This window comes from Tachyglossus aculeatus, chromosome 6 (assembly GCF_015852505.1).
Source record: "Tachyglossus aculeatus isolate mTacAcu1 chromosome 6, mTacAcu1.pri, whole genome shotgun sequence".
Classification (NCBI taxonomy): Eukaryota; Metazoa; Chordata; class Mammalia; order Monotremata; family Tachyglossidae; genus Tachyglossus; species Tachyglossus aculeatus.
The window spans coordinates 59035159-59055292 of record NC_052071.1 but is presented as its reverse complement, the minus strand read 5'-3'; the positions used below and the strand labels follow the sequence as shown (position 1 = coordinate 59055292).

Sequence of the window (20134 nt, the reverse complement as noted above, 5' to 3'; positions counted from 1 at the left end):
GAGCCACGCTGCTTCTCTCCCAAGCACTTCATACAGTACTCTGCACACAGTAAGAATTCAATCAATACGATCGATTGGTTGATTAGCACAGTGCTGTGCGCACAGTAGGTACTCAGGGAATATTGTCGGTTGGTTGATTGATTCATCAACTGATTGATTGCTTTTCAATAGTAATATAGTATGGTTGTGCTTTAGCCAGGACTGAGCAGAGTGGATAGAGCAGGGGGCTAGGAGTCAGATGACCTGGGTTCGAATCCCAGCTCTCCAACTTCACCACCATCATCAATCGTATTTATTGAGCGCTTACTGTGTGCAGAGCACTGTACTAAGCGCTTGGGAAGTCCAAGTTGGCAACATATAGAGACAGTCCCTACCCAACAGTGGGCTCACAGTCTAAAAGGGGGAGACAGAGAACAAAACCAAGCATACTAACAAAATAAAATAAATAGAATAGATATGTACAAGTAAAATAAATAAATAGAGTTACAAATATGTACAAACATATATACATATATACAGGTGCTGTAGGGAAGGGAAGGAGGTAAGGCGGGGGGGATGGAGAGGGGGATGAGGGGGAGAGGAAGGAAGGGGCTCAGTCTGGGAAGGCCTCCTGGAGGAGGTGAGCTCTCAGTAGGGCCTTGAAGGGAACTTGTCCGCTGTGTGACCTTAGGCAAGTCACTTCACTTCTCTGGACCTCAGTTACCTCATCTGTAAAATGAGGATTAAAGCTATGAGCCCCATGTGGGACATGGACTGTGTCCAGCCTATCTTGTATAATAATAATAATAATAATTATGGTATTTGTTAAGCGCTAGGAGCCAGGCACTGTACTAAGTGCTGGGGTGGATATGCTGAGAAGCAGCGTGGCTCAATGGAAAGAGCCCGGGCTTTGGAGTCAGAGGTCATGGGTTCAAATCCCGCCTCCGCCAATTGTCAGCTGGGTGACTTTGGGCAAGTCACTTCACTTCTCCAGGCCTCAGTTCCCTCATCTGTAAAATGGGGATGAACCCTGTGAGCCCCCCGTGGGACAACCTGATTACCTTGTACCCCCCAGCGCTTAGAACAGTGCTTTGCACATAGTAAGAGCTTAATAAATGCCATCATTATTATTTTATTATACAAGAAATACAGTCCCTGTTCCACGTGAGGCTCACAGTTTCGATCCCCATTATATAGCTTGAGGTAACTGAGGCCCAGAGAAGTGAAGTGACTTGCCCAAGGTCACACAACAGCCCAGTGGCAGAGCTGGGATTAGAACCCATGACCTTCTGACTTCCAAGCCTGTCTCTATCCAGCGTGGGTCAGTGGAAAGAGCCCGGGCTTTGGAGTCAGAGGTCACGGGTTCAAATCCCGGCTCCGCCAATTGTCAGCTGTGTGACTTTGGACAAGTCACTTCCCTTCTCTGGGCCTCAGTTCCCTCATCTGTAAAAGGGGGTTAAGACTGTGAGCCCCCCGTGGGACAACCTGATCACCTTGTAAACTCCCCAGCTCTTAGAAGAGTGCTTTGCACATAGTAAGCGTTTAATAAATGCTATAATTATTATTATTATTATCCACTGTGCCATGCTGCCACTCCAGTATCTACCCTAGTGCTTAGTACAGTGCCTGGCACATAGTAAGCGCTTAGTAAATAACATAAAAAAGTAAGTACTCTGTTAATACTATCTATGGATTGATCGATCGATTTGGTTACTGAAAACATGTGGCTTCGTCGTCCCCTTTCCCCCACCCGACCCCCATTCCCAGCCCGCACCCCAAAATACGATTGAATGAATGAATGAACGAATGAATGAATGAATGAATTTACTCTGGCAAATGCAGACACCATCATCATCATCAGTCGAATTTATTGAGCACTTACTATGTGCAGAGCACTGTACTAATCACTTGGGAAGTACAAATTGACAGCACATCTCCAGCACCCTTCCGTGTCTCCACGGCCCAGATCACCGGGCAAGAAGTGAGTGACCAGACTGGGGTGGGATTTCACATTCCGCCCTGGTGGAAAATTCCCGGGTGTCCTGTGGCCTGGAACGGCAGATCGAGGGGATGCCATCAAGTTGCGCTTACGCTGTACTAAGCGGAATATTATTAACTCCCATTTTCTGTTTCCTTTTTAGTCTTTCCACTACGCCTCCTTGAGAGTGAAAACCAAAAAATGGTCAAAAGGTAAGACGAAGAATGATGATGATGATGACGATGGTATTTGTTAAGCGCTTATTCATTCAGTCATTCATTCAATCGTATTTATTGAGCGCTTACTGTGTGCAGAGCACTGTACTAAGCGCTTGGGAAGTACAAGTTTGCGACATATAGAGACGGTCCCTGCCCAACAGTAGGCTCACAGTCTAGAAGCGCTTACTATGTGCAAAGCACTGTTCTAAGCGCTGGATGACTCCCTGGTGTTCAGAAGTCAGGAAGATTTACCCTGGGATGTAATAATTATAATAATAATAATAATAATGGTATTTGTTAAGCACTTACTATGTGCTAGGCATTGTAGTAAGCACTGGAGTGAGTCCTAGCAAATCATATTGGACTCAGTCCCTGTCCCATTTGGGGTGTGACCTTGGACAAACCACTTCACTTCTCTGTGCCTCAGTTTCCTCATCTGTAAAATGGGGATTAAGACTGTGAGCCCCACGTGGGACAACCTGATCACCTTGCATCCCCCCCTGTTCTAAGCACTGGATGACTCCCTGGTGTTCAGAAGTCAGGAAGATTTACCCTGGGATATAATAATTATAATAATAACAATAATTATGGTATTTGTTAAGCAATTACTATGTGCTAGACACTGTAGTAAGCACTGGAGTGGGTACTAACAAATCATGTTGGACTCAGTCCCTGTCCCATTTGGGGTGTGACCTTGTACAAACCACTTCACTTCTCTGTGCCTCAGTTTCCTCATCTGTAAAATGGGGATTAAGACTGTGAGCCCCATGTGGGACAACCTGATCACCTTGTCTCCCCCCCCAGCGCTTAGAACAGTGCTTCACACATAGTAAGCGCTTAACAAATACTATCATTATTATTATTATTATTATTATTAATCCCCATTTTCCAGATGAGGGAACTGAGGCCCAAAGAAGTGAGGTGGCTTGCCTGAGGTCCCAAAGCAAACAAGTGGTGGACTGGGATTAGAATCCGGGTCCTTCTAACTCCCAGGCTAGTGCTCTAACCACTAGGCCTTGCTGCTTCTCTAGGACACGCCTCGCTTAACTGTTCGTTCGGTGTCCAGCACAGTGCTTCTCACATAGTATGCTCCTGGTACGGTTCTTCATATGCAGTAGACACCCAATATGGTTCTCTATTCACTCATTCATTCATTCATTCATTCAATCGTATTTATTGAGCGTTTACTTTGTGCAGAGCACTGTACTAAGCGCTTGGGAAGTAAGAAGCAGCGTGGCTCAGTGGAAAGAGCCCGGGCTTTGGAGTCAGAGGTCGTGGGTTCAAATCCCGGCTCTGCCAATTGTCAGCTGTGTGACTTTGGGCAAGTCACTTCACTTCTCTGGGCCTCAGTTCCCTCATCTGTAAAATGGGGATTGACTGTGAGCCCCCGGTGGGACAACCTGATTACCTTGTAACCTCCCCAGCACTTAGAACAGTGCTTTGCACATAGTAAGCGCTTAATAAATGTTATTATTATTATTATTATTATTATTATTATTATTATTATTATTATAAGTCGGCAACATATAGAAACAGCCCCTACCCAACAACGGGCTCATAGTCTAGAAGGGGAAGACAGACAACAAAACAAAACGTGGAGACAGGTGTCAAAATCGTCAGAACAAATAGAATTAATGCTATATGCACATCATTAACATTTGTACAGATTTATTACTCCATTTATTTTACTTGTACGTATTTATTATTGCATTTATTTTGTTAATAATGTGCATCTAGCTTTATTTTTATTTATTCTGATGACCTGACACCTGTCCACATGTTTTGTTTTGTTGTCTGTCTCCCCCTTCTAGCCTGTGAGCCTGTTGTTGGGTAGGGACTGTCTCTATATGTTGCCAACTTGTACTTCCCAAGCGTTTAGTACAGTGCTCTGCACACAGTAAGCGCTCAATAAATACGATTGAATGAATGAATGAATGAACTAAATAAATAGAATAGTATTCTCCACACACAGTCTCCACACAAGTAAGCTCCCAGCACATAATGATGGCATTTGTTAAGTGCCTCCTATGTACCAAGCACTGTTCTAAGTGCTGGGGGGGATACAAGGTAATCGAGGTTGTCCCCCGTGGGGCTCACAGTCTTAATCCCCATTTTCCAGATGAGGGAACTGAGGCCCAGAAAAGCGAAGTGACTTGCCCAAAGTCACACAGCTGACAAGTGGCAGAGCCGGGATTAGAACCCATGACCTCTGACTCCCAAGCCCGGGCTCTTTCCACTGAGCCACGCGCTCTGTACACAGTAAGCACGCAGAGAAGCAGTGTGGCCCAATGGATAGAGCCCAGCTCTGGAAGTCAGAAGGACCTGAATTCTAATCCCATCTCTGCCACGTCTGCTGTGTAACCTTGGGCAAGTCACTCAATTTCTCTGTGTCTCAATTACTTCATCTGCAAAATGGGTATAAGAGTGTGAATCACATAATAATAATGTTGGTATTTGTTAAGTGCTCAACATCTCTATATGTTGCCAACTTATAATAATAATAATAATGGATTTTACTAAGCGGTTACTATGTGCAAAGCACTGTTCTAAGCGCTGGGGGAGATACAAGGTAATCAGGTTGTTCCACGTGGGGCTCGCCGTCTTAATCCCCGTTTTACAGATGAGGTAACTGAGGCACAGAGAAGTTAAGTGACTTTCCCAAAGTTGCACAGCAGGCAAGTGGCAGAGCCAGGATTAGAACCCATGACCTCTGACTCCCAAGCCCGGGCTCTTTCCACTAAGTCACGCTGCTTCTCATGTGGGACAGGGATTGTGTCCAACCTGATTAACTTGTATCTACCCCAGTGCTTAGAGCAGTGCTTGGCATATAGTAAGCACTTAGTAATTGTGGCTCAGTGAGAAGCAGCGTGGCTCAGTGGAAAGAGCCCAGGCTTTGGAGTCAGAGGTCGTGGGTTCAAATTCCGGCTCCTCCAACTGTCAGCTGTGTGACTTTGGGCAAGTCACTTCACTTCTCCGGGCCTCGGTTCCCTCATCTGTAAAATGGGGATTGACTGTGAGCCCCCTGTGGGACAACCTGATCTCCTTGTAACCTCCCCAGAGCTTAGAACAGTGCTCTGCACATAGTAAGCACTTAATAAATGCCATTGTCAACAATTACCATAATTATTATTAATTATTAGTAGGTGCCCAACACACAGTAGGCATCCAGCACAGTGCTCAACAAAGAATGAGCATCCAGTACAGGCACTGAGCCAAGGCTCCGCACAAAATAGGCATGAGATATAGGCAGACCCGTTGGCTTGGGAGGAAGGTCACTGTGTAGACGCCTTCTGGGATGGGCGGGAGGGTGACCACGTTTGGAGGGCCGGCTTCCCACCCCCTCATTCATTCATCCATCCATCCATCCATTCATTCATTCAATCGTATTTATTGAGCGCTTATTGTGTGCAGAGCACTGTACTAGGGGCTTGGGAAGTACAAGTACTGTGGCTCAGTGGAAAGAGCCCGGGCTTTGGAGTCAGAGGTCATGGGTTCAAACCCCGGCTCTGCCAATTGTCAGCTGTGTGACTTTGGGCAAGTCACTTCACTTCTCTGTGACTTGGTTCCCTCATCTGTAAAATGGGGATTAAGACTGTGAGCCCCCCATGGGACAACCTGATCACCTTGTAACCTCCCCGGAGCTTAGAACAGTGCTTTGCACATAGTAAGCGGTTAATAAAAGCCATTATTATTATTATTATTATAAGTTGGCAACATATAGAGATGGTCCCTACCCAACAACGGGCTCACATTCTTCACATTGTTCTCTGTCTCCCCTTTTAGACTGTGAGCCCACTGTTGGGTAGGGACTGTCTCTATATATTGCCAATTTGTACTTCCCAAGCGCTTAGTACAGTGCTCTGCACATAGTAAGCGCTCAATAAATACGATTGATGATGATGATGATGATGAAGGGGGACACAGACAACAAAACAAAACATGTAGACAGGTGTCAAGTCGTCAGAACAAATAGAATTAAAGCTAAATGCACATCATTAAAATAAACAGAATAGTAAATATGTACAAGTGAAATAGAGTGATAAATCTGTATAAACATATATACAGGTGTTGTGGGGAGGGGAAGGAGGTAGGGCGGGGGGGATGGGGAGGAGGAGAGGCCGCCCATACTAACTTTGTTAGTATGTTTGGTTTTGTTCTCTGTCTCCCCCTTTTAGACTGTGAACCCACTGTTGGGTAGGGACCGTCTCTATATGTTGCCAATTTGTACTTCCCAAATGCTTAGTACAGTGCTCTGCACATAGTAAGCGCTCAATAAATACGATCGATGATGATGATGAGAGGAAAAAGGGGGCTCAGTGTGGGAAGGCCTCTTGGAGGAGGTGAGCTCTCAGTAAGGCTTTGAAGGGAGGAAGAGAGCTAGCTTGGCAGATGTGGGGAGGGAGGGCATTCCAGGCCAGGGGAAGGACGTGGGCCGGGGATCGATGGCGGGACAGGCGAGAATGAGGTACAGTGTGGAGGTTAGCGGTGGCAGAGGAGTGGAGGGTGCGGGCTGGGCTGGGCTGGAGAAGGACAGAAGGGAGGTGAGGTAGGAGGGGGCGAGGTGATGGACAGCCTTGAAGCCAAGAGTGAGGAGTTTTTGTTTGATGCGTAGGTTGACAGGCAGCCACTGGAGATTTTTGAGGAGGAGAGTAACATGCCCAGAGCGTCAGGCCCCAGAGGTCAGCGCAGGGGTGGGGGTGGTCCCCGGCTGAGACCTGCTCCCCGGCCGTGTCCCTCGCAGGGGGCTCGCTGACCAGTGGCAGCCGGAGGCGGATTTCCTGCAAGGACCTGGGCCACGGCGACTGCGAAGGCTGGCTGTGGAAGAAGAAAGATGCCAAGGGCTACTTCACCCAGAAGTGGAAGAAGTACTGGTTCATCCTGAAGGACCTGTCCCTGTACTGGTACACGAACCAGAACGTGAGTGGGCCGGGCCGGTCTGGGGCGGGCTGGGCTGTCCTCTGCCCCCCACCCCTCTGGGCGCGCCCACCCAGTTTCTCCCCCGTGAAGCCTGGGGTGCTCAGTGGGGAGGGGTCGGGCTTGGTTTTCAGGCCGCCTTCGCTAATCATCATCATCTTCCCAAGCGCTTAGTGCAATGCTCTGCACCCAGTAAGTGCTCAATAAATATGATTGATTGATTGATCCGTCACCCACATCCTTCTTCTGACCTGAGAAACCCTCTCACTTAATATCCTACAATTACTCTCCCCTCCTTCAAAGTCTTACTGAAAGCTCATCTCTTCCCGAGAGGCCTTTCCTGACTAAGCCCTCATTTCCTCTTTTCCTCGAGAAGCAGCATGGCTCAGTGGAAAGAGCCCGGGCTCTGGAGTCAGAGGTCATGGGTTCAAATCCCAGCTCCACCACTTGTCTGCTGTGTGACTTTGGGCAAGTCACTTCACTTCTCTGGGCCTCAGATACCTCGTCTGTAAAATGGGGATTAAGACTGCAAGCCCCACGAGGGACAACCTGATCACCTTGTAACTTCCCCAGCGCTTAGAACTGTGCTTTGCACATAGTAAGCACTTAACAAATACCATTATTACTATTATTATTATTATTATTATTGATGTCTGTCTTCCCCTTTAGGCTGTAAATTTGTTGTGGGAAAGGAATGTGTCTTGCTTCCTTGCTTCCTTTATTCACCCCAACCCCTCAGCCCCACAGCGCTTAAATCCATATTCATCATTTATTCGTGGCTCAGTGGAAAGAGCCCGGGCTTGGGTGTCAGAGGTCATGGGTTCTAATCCCGCTCCGCCACTTATCAGCTGTGTGACTTTGGGCCAGTCACTTAACTTCTCTGTGCCTCAGTTACCTCATCTGTAAAGTGGGGATTGAATGTGAGCCCCATATGGGACAACCTGATCACCTTGTATCCCCCCAGTGCTTAGAACAGTGCTTTGCCCATAGTAAGCGCTTAACAAATACCATTATTACTATTATTATTATTATTATTAATGTCTGTCTTCCCCTTTAGGCTGTAAATTCGTTGTAGGAAAGGAATGTGTCTGTTATACTGTTATATTGTACTCCCAAGAGCTTAGTATGATTGGTTGATTGATATTTAATATTGATATTGATTGATATTTTAGGGAAGCAGCGTGGCTCAATGGAAAGAGCCTGGGCTTTGGAGTCAGAGGTCATGGGTTCAAACCCCGGCTCCGCCAATTAGCTGTGTGACTTTGGGCAAGTCACTTCACTTCTCTGGGCCTCAGTTCCCTCATCTGTAAAATGGGGATTAAGACTGTGAGCCCCCCGTGGGACAACCTGATCACCTTGTATCCTCCCCGGCAGTTAGAACAGTGCTTTGCACATAATAAGCGCTTAACAAATGCCATCATTATCATTATTATTATTATTATTATTATTATTATTGTTATTATTTAGCGAGCGCTTACTGTGCACTGAGCACTGTACTAAGCTCTTGGGAGAGTCCAGTACAACAGAGTCGGTGGACATGATCCCTACCCACAACAAGCTTACAGTTTCCACTGAAACCCCATGGGGTGCGGGCAGGGGTGGCCGATCCTCTGCAAAGCATCTCGGATGCCCACGGGCACGGCGGGCACGCTGGGCACGGAGTTGAGACTTCTGGCCGGGGCTGGTTCCATCTCCCTCCTGACATAGCTCTGCCTTCCTCCCTCCCTGCAGGATGAAAAAGCAGAAGGGTTCATCAGCCTGCCCGAATTCAGGATCGACCGAGCGGTGGAGTGCAGGAGGAAACAGTGAGTAGCTCCCGCCTCTGTGGGAGAGTACTTATCTGTTTCCCTTCCCCACAGCACCTGTATATATGTATATATGTTTGTACATATTTATTGCTCTATTTATTTATTTATTTTACTTGTACATATCTATCCTATTTATTTTATTTTGTTAGTATGTTTGGTTTTGTTCTCTGTCTCCCCCTTTTAGGCTGTAAGCACACTGTTGGGTAGGGACTGTCTGTATATGTTGCCAATTTGTACTTCCCAAGCGCTTAGTACAGTGCTCTGCACATAGTAAGCGCTCAATAAATACGATTGATGACGATGATGATGAACCACCCTGCATGGGAGGGGAGGAGGCTCTCTGGCTCTTTGCTGGGTGGTCCTGAGGAGAACGAAGAGGCCACGGGCGAGTTTCATCTGCCCTCTCTCCGCTCTTATTGACGGAATCAGCCGATGCGAGTCGGGGCTGGTTCGCCAGGGTTGCCATGGAGGAAGCCCAGCTGGCTCTTTCTGTCTCCAATCAATCAATCAATCGTATTTATTAAGCACTTACTGTGTGCAGAGCACTGTACTAAGCGCTTGGGAAGTACAGGTTGGCAACATATAGAGACAGTCCCTACCCAACAGTGGGCTCACGACCACTGGGACCAGAGACCATGTGGACCGTGTCCATCCTGGCAGCCCCTTCCCAGCTACTTCAGCCGACCCTCGCCGCTTCTACGGATCCATTTTCCAGCCACTCACGCCCGAATTTCCAGGGAAAAGTGTTGGCCCCCAGGCCTGCCCTACTCAGAATCCACCCCTGAAGCCCACCCTAGACCCCTCACCCTTCCTCTCCACCACCCCAACAGTAGCCACATCTGAGTCAGGTAAAAGGACGGAGGCAACCATGAGTCATCATCATCATCATCAATCGTATTTATTGAGTGCTTACTATGTGCAGAGCACTGTACTAAGCGCTTGGGAAGTACAAATTGGCAACATATAGAGACAGTCCCTACCCAACAGTGGGCTCACAGCCTAAAAGGGGGAGACAGAGAACAAAACCAAACATACTAACAAAATAAAATAAATAGAATAGATATGTACAAGTAAAATAAAGCCCTCCCTCTTCATATTCGACAGACAATTATTCTCCCCCCACTTCAAAGCCTTATTGAAGGCCCATCTCCTCCAAGAAGTCTTCCCTGACTAAGCCCTCATTTCCTTCTCTCCCACTCCCTTCTCTGTCTCCCTTCATTCAACCCCACCCTTGAGCCCCACAGCACTTACGTCCATATCCATTATCTATTTATTTATATTAATGTCTGTCTTCCCCTCTAAACTGTAAAATCGTTGTGGGAAAGGAATGTGTCTTTTACATTGTTATATTGTACTCCCAAGAGCTTAGTACGATTGACTGATTGATATTTACTGAGCGCTTACTGTGTGGCGAGCACTGTACTAAGCTCTTGGGAGAGTCCATTACAGCAGAAGCAGCGTGGCTCAGCGGAAAGAGCCCGGGCTTTGGAGTCAGAGGTCATGGGTTCAAATCCCGGCTCTGCCACTTGTCAGCTGTGTGAGTTTTTGCAAGTCACTTAACTTCTCTGAGCCTCAGTTCCCTCATCTGTAAAATGGGAATGAAGACTGTGAGCCCCACATGGGACAACCAGATCACCTGGTAACCTCCCCAGCACTTAGAACAGTGCTTTGCACATAGTAAATGCCATAAAAAAAGAGTTGGTGAACATGTTCCCTGCCCACACCGAGCTTACAAGAGAAGCAGCATGGCTCAGTGAAAAGAGCCTCCAGCGCTTAGAACAGTGCTTTGCACGTAGTAAGCGCTTAATAAATGCCACCATTATTATTATTTGGGAGTCAGAGGTCATCGGTTCTAATCCAGGCTCCGCCACTTGTCAGCTGTATGACTTTGGGCAAGTCACTTAACTTCTCTGTGCCTCAGTTATCTCATCTATAAAATGGGGATTAAGACCGTGAGCCCCACGTGGGACAACCTGATCACCTTGTAACCTCCCCAGCGCTTAGAGCAGTGATTGGCACATAGTAAGTGCTTAACAATTACCATAATTATTATTATTATTAGCCCAAGCCTAGCTTGGATGCTTTTTTTTAATTATCGTTAATTGTGAAGCGCTGGCTATGCTCCAGACACTGTTCTAAGCGCTAGGGTAGATACAAACTAATTAGGTTGGTTACAGCCTCTGACCCCCATGGGGCTCCCAGTCTTAATCTCCATTTTAAAGATGAGGGAACCGAGGCCCAGAGAAGTGAAGTGACTTGCCCAAGGTCGCACAGCAAGCAAGTGGCGGAGTCAGAATTAGAACCCAGATCCTTGTGACTCTCAGGCCTGTGCTTTATCCACTAGGCCACGCTGCACCTCCAGAGGAGAAGAGGCCAGAGAAGGGATGGGCAGAAAGGGAGTGAACGGATGAGACAGTTCTTGGGAGGGAGAATCTGTCTGTGCTCACGTGTCTCGCCGAGTCAAGAAGGAAAGAAAGTGGTCTGGGGCCTCTGAAGGCATCATTGTGGGCAGGGAATGTGCCTGTTTATTGTTATGCTGGGCTCTCCCGACCGCTTAGTACAGAGCTCTGCACATAGTAAGCATTCAGTAAATAGAATTGACTGACTGACCACCTGGATCTCAAATCTAGGCTTATGGGAGCAGAGCCCAGGGATGCAAACACAAGTTGAGCCCTGCCACTTATTGGCCAATACGAGATTGCTGTTGCCCACTAATGGATTTAGGGGGATTGGGGTGGCTTCCTAAGGGTATTTGTTAAGCGTTTACTATTAGAGAAGCAGCGTGGCTCAGTGGAAGAAGCCCGGGTTTTGGAGTCAGAGGTCATAGGTTCAAATCTAGACTCCGCCGGTTGTCAGCTGTGTGACTTTGGGCAAGTCACTGCACTTCTCTGGGCCTCAGTTACCTCATCTGTAAAATGGGGATGAAGACTGTGAGCCCCACGGGGGACAACCTGATCACCTTGTATCCCCCCAGTGCTTAGAACAGTGCTTTGCACATAGTAAGCGCTTAACAAATACCATCATTATTATTATTATTTGCCAGGCACTGTACTAAGTGCTGAGCTAGATACAAGCTAATCAGGTTGCACACAGTCCCCATCTCACAAGGGGTCAGGGTTGTGTTCAACCTGATTAGCTCATATCTCATTAACGCATAAGTGGTTCTAATCCCGGCTCCGCCACATGTCTGCTGTGTGACCTTGGGCAAGTCACTTAACTTCTCTGAGCCTCAGTTATCTCATCTGTAAAATGGGGACTAAGACTGTGAGCTCCACGTGGGACAACATGATCACCTTGTATCCCCCCCTGCGCTTAAAACAGTGCTTCGCATATAGTAAGCGCTTAACAAGTGCCATTATTATTATTATTATTATTATTCTTGTTATTACTATTACCATGACACTTAGAACAGTGCTTGCCACATCATAAACGCTTAACAGATACCAGAATCATTATTATTATTATTATTATTATTATTATTATTATAGATTAGGTAACTGAGGCACAGAGAAATGAAGTGACTTACCTCAGGTCACACAGCAGACATGCTGAGGAGCTGGGCTTAGAACCAAGCGCTTAATACAGTGCTCTGCACACACTAAGCATGGGTTCTAATCCAGGCTCCGCCGCTTGTCAGCTGTGTGACCTTGGGCAAGTCACTTAACTTCTCTGTGCTTCAGTTACCTCATCTGTAAAATGGGGATGAAGACTGTGAGCCCCATGTAGGGCAACCTGATTACCCTGTATCTACCCCAGCGCTTAGAACAGTGCTTGGCACATAGCTCTTAACAAATATCAATATGATTATTATTACTATTATTAATAAATATGATTGAATGAATGAATGAATGAACCCAGGCCCATCTGACTCCCAAGCCCGTGCTCTATATATTAGGCCACGGGGTTTCCCCTATAATAATAAAAAAGATTCCATTATTATTCATCATTATCATTGCTGTTGTCAAGCACTGGTTTAGCCCCAGTGTAGAAAGAAGGTAAATCAGTCAGATCCAGTCCTATTTTGGGACTAGGGTTGAAGAGAGTCTTCAGACCAGTTGTGATAAGCAAGCTATGTAACCAGTAGTAGTAATAGTAATAAATGTATTTTGCGTGCCCATACACTGCACTGATTCAATCGATAATATTCACTAAGCCTTTGGGAAAGTACAACAGAAGAGACAAATTCCCTGTCAATAAGGAACATACAACAGAGAAAACGATCCAAAAATATTTACAAATTCAGTAATTAGAATAAATAATCGAATGTACAGTTGAATAAATGTACGCAAGTACTGAGCATAGGAATAAATATCAGAGGTGCGTGGTGAGGTGATATTATTTAGAATGCCGGCGATGAATTGGGGAAAGCTTGTTGGAGTAAATGAGATTTTAGAAGGGCTTTGAACAGGCAGAAAATCAATAAGAATAGAACCATCAACTGGAAAATATGCCCCCCAAACTTGCCAATCCGTTAATCCAATATTAATGTTTATTACAGCCCCACTTTTTGTCTATGACCAGGTTGAACTTGTTGATTTTCAAAATGGCAATTCCCCGTGCATTGTGTGACTGCTCCGGTAAATTGGAAGGGTTTCAAAACATTCTTAATTGGAATTAGTGCATTCTGGGGCTTCTATTCAATCAATCAATCAATCAATCAATCAATCGTATTTATTGAGTGCTTACTATGTGCAGAGCACTGTACTAAGAGCTTGGGAAGTACAAGTTGGCCACATATAGAAACAGTCCCTACCCAACAGCGGGCTCACAGTCTAGAAAGGGGAGACAGACAACAAAATAAAACATATTAACAAAATAAAATAAATAGAATAGTATGGTTCTATAGTCTGGAGAAGCAGCGTGGCTTAGTGGAAAGAACACGGGCTTAGGTTTAGAGGTTGAAGGTCCTAATCCCAGCTCTGCCACTTGTCAGCTGTGTGAATTTGGGCAAGTCACTTAACTTCTCTGTGCCTCAGATACCTCATCTGTAAAACGGGGACTAAAACTGTGAGCCCCACGTGAGACAACCAGATTACCTTGTATCTCCCCAGTGCTTAGAACATAATAATCGCTTAACAAATATCATCATTATTCTAGCACTTAGTACAGTACCTGGCACATAGTAAGTGCTTAGCAAATACCATAATTATTATTATGGTCTGGGATAGGTACAAGCTAATCAGGTTGGACATAGTCCCTGTCCCACATGACATCACAGTCTAAATAAGAGGGAATAGGATTTAATCCCCACTTTACAGATGAGGTAACCGAGGCCCAGAGGAGTTAAGTGCCCAGGGTCACACAGCAGACACGCAGCAGAGTCGCATTAGAACTCGTGCCTTCTGTCTCCCACGCCCATGATCTTTCCACTGGGCCACACGGCTTCTCGATCCGTGAGTTTTACTGAGCGCTTAGTTGAGGTGTGAGAGTTCAAGATGGAACTGCGGCCAGGACAAGAAAGAGACGGCATCTCGTCTCTGCTCCGTGTCCTTCGAGAGGAGGTTCTGGGAGCGGGGCAGATGTTTCAGCGTGGCTGAAACCCCTCACTCCTTGGAAGCTCAGAATTCCCCTCGTGAGGAGAAAACGTTTGGAGACGGGAAACATGATCCTTCTGCTCTCTCCCTCTTTTTCAGCGCCTTCAAAGCGTGTCATCCCAAAATCAAGAGCTTCTACTTCGCCACGGACTGCCTGGAGGAGATGAACCGGTAAGCGCCGACTGGCCAGTAGATCCGTCGCCCGCGATCCGTGCGTCCGTCCTTCTGTCCGTCCCGCAAAATGAAGGCCGTGGTGGTCCCTCTGGAAGTCCAGCCCCTGGGCAGCTAGGCCCTCGGCTTCTCCGGGCTCCCTCAGGTCTCCCAGTTTCAGGCCGAGGTCAGCGAGGAGCAGCAGGGTGGGGGTCGAAGTTGAGGGCGTCGAAGGGAAGCGATGCCGTCACGTTGAATGAGGCTGAGTGGGGCTGGGGAGACTGAGGTCTTCGCCTCAGGGTCTGGACCCCCACGTTCTCACTCCAACCGAGCATGCAGAGGGTCCCCCAGTGGGGTCTGCCTCCAGGGAAAGGGCAGGGTGGCACGGATGGAATGTGCCAGAGAAGCAGCGTGGCTCAGTGGAAAGGGCCCGGGCTTTGGAGCCAGAGGTCGTGGGTTCAAATCCCGGCTCCACCATTTGTCAGCTCTGTGACTTTGGGCAAGCCACTTAACTTCTCTGTGCCTCAGTTACCTCATCTGTAAAATTGGGATTTAAGACTGTGAGCCCCCCGTGGGACAACCTGATCACCTTGTAACCTCCCCAGCGCTTAGAACAGTGCTTTGCACATAGTAAGCGCTTAATAATTGCCATTATTATTATTATGTGCCCCTGGGTGATACCCTCTGGACCTCAGCCACGGCGACCCGGTCTGTCTGTGGGTGTCCACATCTGTGGGTAGAGGGACCTGGGCAGAAGCAGCGTGGCTCAGTGGAAAGAGCCTGGGCTTTGGAGTCAGAGGTTATGGGTTCAAATCCCGGCTCTGCCAGTTGTCAGCTCTGTGACTTTGGGCAAGTCGCTGAAGTTCTCTGTGCCTCAGTTACCTCATCTGTAAAATGGGGATTAAGACTGTGAGCTCCCCGTGGGACAACCTGATCACCTTGTAACCTCCCCAGGTTACAAGAACAGTGCTTTGCACATAGTAAGCACTTAATAAATGCCATTATTATTATTATTATTATTATGCCCAAGATGCTCTTAACCCTGCTGGACTTTGGAGGGGAGACCCCACGGTCCCCGACTCCTGTGGCCAAAGCAGGGGGCAGGTTGCAGGGGAGTCCATACTCACGGTGAGTGATGTGTGGGGGTGGGATGGATGCCAGACTCCAGCTGGGAAGGAGTTGGAGGGAGCAGTCGGGAATGGGAGGGCAGGCAGGTGGGCTCTGATGGCATTCTGGCCAGGGCCCTTGGGAAAATACAGATGAAATCCAAGATGCCTCCCTGCCCACAAGGAGCTTCCAAGATGATGGGGGAGAGGCATGACTGTGCCTGGTCAGCTGTGAATGGAGGAAGTGGGAGGAGCCCAGCGGCAGCCCTTGGTGCTTTTCTGCCCTGCTCTCCGTCGGTGCCCACCCCACCATTGCCCTAGAGACCCTCAGACACCGGCCCAGGGCACCCGACTCCCTCCCTGCCCACCCCACCCAGTCAGCCGTCAATCCCGCAGACCCTCAAAGCAATGAGGAGGCTCGCCTGAGCCTCCAGTCTCATGCCCAGGAATCCCTGCCTTCTGGTTTTCAGCCCACCCGGGAAAGGGGGCCACAAACAACCAGTGGCCAATGGTTGGGGCAAAAACGAGGCTCACCAAACTCCATCTGCTGCCACATCTCCTCCAAGAGGTCTTCCCTGATTAAACCTTCTTTTTCCTTTTCTTCGATTCCCTTTTGCATCACTCTGACTTGCTCCTTACATTCATCCCCCCTTCCCAGTCCCACAGCGCTTACATCCATACCCATAATTTATTTATTTATGTTATTGCCTGTCTCCCCCTCTACACCATAAACTCATTGTGTGGAGGGAATATGTCTATGATATCATCACAGTGTACTCTTCCAAGCGCTTAGTACAGTGCTTTTTCACTCAGTAAGTGCTCAATAAATACGATTGACTGATTGACTTGGCTGGCCACTGGATGCTCCGCAGAACCCGGTGAGCTTGTCTGAGCTGATATGGCTCCCTGGCACCCTCCCTGACACATTCTAACACATATAAACCCATGCATGCACATACTGACATGCATCTATACACACATACATGCCCACACACCCCCAGACGTCCCTCAGCTGGTGAATCGTCCCCGCTATCTTGCTTGTTTCAGGCCAACATGCCTCCGCAAGACTAATGCCAACGCCCTCGGGATGTGAGCTTGTTGTTGGCAGGGAATATATCCATTACATTGTTATATCACACTCTCCCAAGCACTTAGTGCAGTGCTCTGCACACAGTAAGTGCTCAATAAATTGACTGACTGACTGACCCACCGTCCGGTCAGAGCTCCCCGTCAGCATTTGTGTTCTGAGACACAAACTGCTAATGAAATAAAAGAACAAACTCCTCAGCCACTTGTGGGTCAAATGTTGACGTGATTCTGGTGGCCCACACCCACTTACCAATGCGTCACGTTCAGTAGACTGAAATTTCTGCGGGACTCGCGTGGGTCCCCCCTCCATGTCCGTCCCTACTGTTTTCCTTGGAGAAGGAAGTCTGGGTTGTGAGACCCAGGATTCTCCCAGAACCCCCCAGTTCATTCCAGTCAGAGGGAACAGTGGTTACTGTTCTCAATCCTCCGCTAGATCGTAAGCATGACTTCTCTGGGCCTCGGTTTCCTCTCTGTAAAATGGGAATGAAATGCCTGTTTTTCCCTCCACCTTTAGACTGTGAGCCACCATGTGGGACAGGGACTGTGTCTGACTGGATGGCATCGCATCTACCCCAACGCTTAGCACAGTGCTTGCACATAGTAAGTGCTTAACAAATACCACCATTATCATTATCATTATTATCATTATCATTAAGTAGACCCGCCAAGGGCTGAGAGGAGTAGCAGGAAGCAGAGTTTCCAAACAAAGCACAGATTCACACCCCTCTCCCCAGAGTGATTTTGCTTATCAAGAAACAGCTCCAGAGGCAGACAGGGGAGGAAAAAATATGCTGCTCTGAGCTCATTAGCAGGGATTTTTTTTACTCGTTGGTGCCTGTCTGGAAAGCCAGAAAAGCAGCCTGGCCTAGTGGATAGAGCACGGGACTGGAAGTCCGAAGTACCTGGGAGGGAGCACTCTTAGGAAAAACACATTTCCACTGCGGAGAAACCGGTAAAAACCACAGCTCCTCCGATTCAGGGGAGGAGTGTCAATCTGTAAAAAAGCACTGTATTGAGCGCTGGGGTAGATACAAGTTTGGTTTTGTTCTCTGTATCCCCCTTTTAGGCTGTGAGCCCACTGTTGGGTAGGGACTGTCTCTATATGTTGCCAATTTGTACTTCCCAACTGCTTAGTACAGTGCCCTGCACATAGTAAGCGCTCAATAAATACGATTGATGATGATGATGATGATAGACAGGATAGGTGCAGTCCCTGCCCCACAAGGGGCTCAGTTTTCATCCTTATTTTACAGATGCAGTAAGTGAGGCCCAGAGAAGTGAAGTGACTTGTCCAAGGTCAAGCAGCAGACAAGCGACGGAGCCAACATTAAAACCCAGGACTCCCAGGGCCGGGCTGAATCCACTAGGCCACAATGCTTCTCCACTAGGCCTCACTCACCGCCCGTGTAACGATAGCGACGGTGCTGTGCGAACATTATCTGTAAAAAGCAGTCAAGTGAAAGGCTCAGAAAAGCAGGGACATCAGGCTCACATAGGAAGTTAGATATGCGGTCATCCTTTGTCTTTGGAGAAGCGGCACGGATGGTGAAGTTGAGTTCTGAGCGTGCGTGTGCCTGGAAAGGTCAGAGAGGATCACACCGAATACCCAGAAAAAAGGGCCTGGGTTGAGTTGCCGAGTTGCCCGGCACTGTTTTCACCTTTACCTCTTTGTCTCTCGCTCCCAACATGACTCTTCTGCTCTGTCCCCCAAAAGAGAGTCAGATTCCCTGAGGGCAGGGCTTGTATCTACCTATTCTGTTGTACTGAAAAGGAAGCAGCGTGGCTCAGCGGGAAAGAGCCCGGGCTTTGGAGTCAGAGGTCAAGGGTTCGAATCCCGGCTCTGCCAACTGTCAGCTGTGTGACTTTGGGCAAGTCACTTCACTTCTCTGGGTCTCAGTTCCCTCATCTGTAAAATGGGGATTAAGACTGTGGGCCCCCCCCCGTGGGACAACCTGACCACCTTGTAACCTCCCCAGAACTTAGAACAGTGCTTTGCACAGAGTAAGCGCTTAATAAAAATAGAGAAGCAGCGTGGCTCAGTGGAAAGAGCACGGGCTTTGGAGTCAGAGGTCATGGGTTCGAATCCCGGCTCCGCCACATGCCTGCTGTGTGACCTTGGGCAAGTCACTTAACTTCTCTGAGCCTCAGTTACCTCATCTGTAAAATGGGGATTAAGACTGTGAGCCCCACGTGGGACAAGCTGATCACTTTGTATCCCCCCAAGCGCTTAGAACAGTGCTTTGCACATAGGAAGCGCTTAACAAATGCCAACATTATTATTATTATTATTACTGTGCTCTCCCAAGCACTTTTACAGTGATCTTCACACTGTAAGCGTTCAATAGAAACCACTGATTGAGTCACTTTAAACTGCCAGGGGTTTGGCTGGCAGAGGAGGTCATGGGGGCTTCCCCGTCAAATAGCCTCCTTCATCCCTTTTCTCCCTGCCTGGTGGAATCAATCTGGGGTATTTATTGAGCACTTGCTGTGTGCAGAATACTGTACTAAGCGCCCGATACAATACAGTTGGAAGACACGTTCCCTGCCCACAAGGAGTTTCTGGACTGGAAGGGGAGACAGACATTTTCCTTTGTTTTTGTTTTATTCAGTGCCAGAAAGGAGAATTCTAGAGGTAGCCATCCATCCCCCTAAGTAAATTTGGGGTAGAAAGCAGAGAGTGAGGGGACTCTCAATCAGTCAATAACATTTATTTAGTGCCTGCCGGCTGCACAGTACTGAAGCAGCGTGAAGTAGAGATGCAGCGTGCCTCAGTGGAAAGAGCCCAGGCTTTGGAGTCAGAGGTCCTGGGTTCAAATCCCAGCTGCACCAATCATCAGCTATTTGACTTTGGGCAAGTCACTTAACTTCTCTGTGCCTCAGTTACCTCATCTGTAGAATGGGGATTAAGACTGTGAGCCCCCCATGGGACAACCTGATCACCTTGTAACCTCCCCAGCGCTTAGAACAGTGCTTTGCATGTAGTAAGCACTTAATAAATGCCATTATTATTATTATTATTCAGCACTTGGGAGAGCCCAGAAGACGTGGAAGACATAACCTCCCAGTCTCTCTTCTCTCCCCACTCCAATCCATACTTCACTCTGCTGCCCAGATCATCTTTCAATCCATCAATCGTATTTATTGAGCGCTTACTGTGTGCAGAGCACTGTACTAAGTGCTTGGGAAGTATAAGTTGGCAACATATAGAGACGGTCCCTACCCAACAGTGGGCTCACAGTCTAGAAGGGGGAGACAGAGAACAAAACCAAACGTATTAACAAGATAAACTAAATAGAATAGATATGTACAAGTAAAATAAATAAATAGAGTAATAAATATGTACAAACATATATACATA

The 20134-nt window shown here is 47.7% G+C and overlaps 1 protein-coding gene across 2 annotated transcripts in view; it reads left to right on the top strand.

Annotated features, from left to right (window-relative positions):
- LOC119930044 (connector enhancer of kinase suppressor of ras 2-like) overlaps positions 1–20134 on the top strand; it is a 266115-nt gene that overhangs the window by 225222 nt on the left and 20759 nt on the right. For both annotated transcript variants that reach the window (XM_038748473.1, XM_038748472.1), the window contains exons 16-19: positions 2121–2169; positions 6917–7092; positions 8821–8894; positions 14531–14602. In XM_038748473.1, the coding sequence (XP_038604401.1) occupies positions 2121–2169; positions 6917–7092; positions 8821–8894; positions 14531–14602 (371 nt within the window). The remainder of the gene's footprint in view (positions 1–2120; positions 2170–6916; positions 7093–8820; positions 8895–14530; positions 14603–20134) is intronic.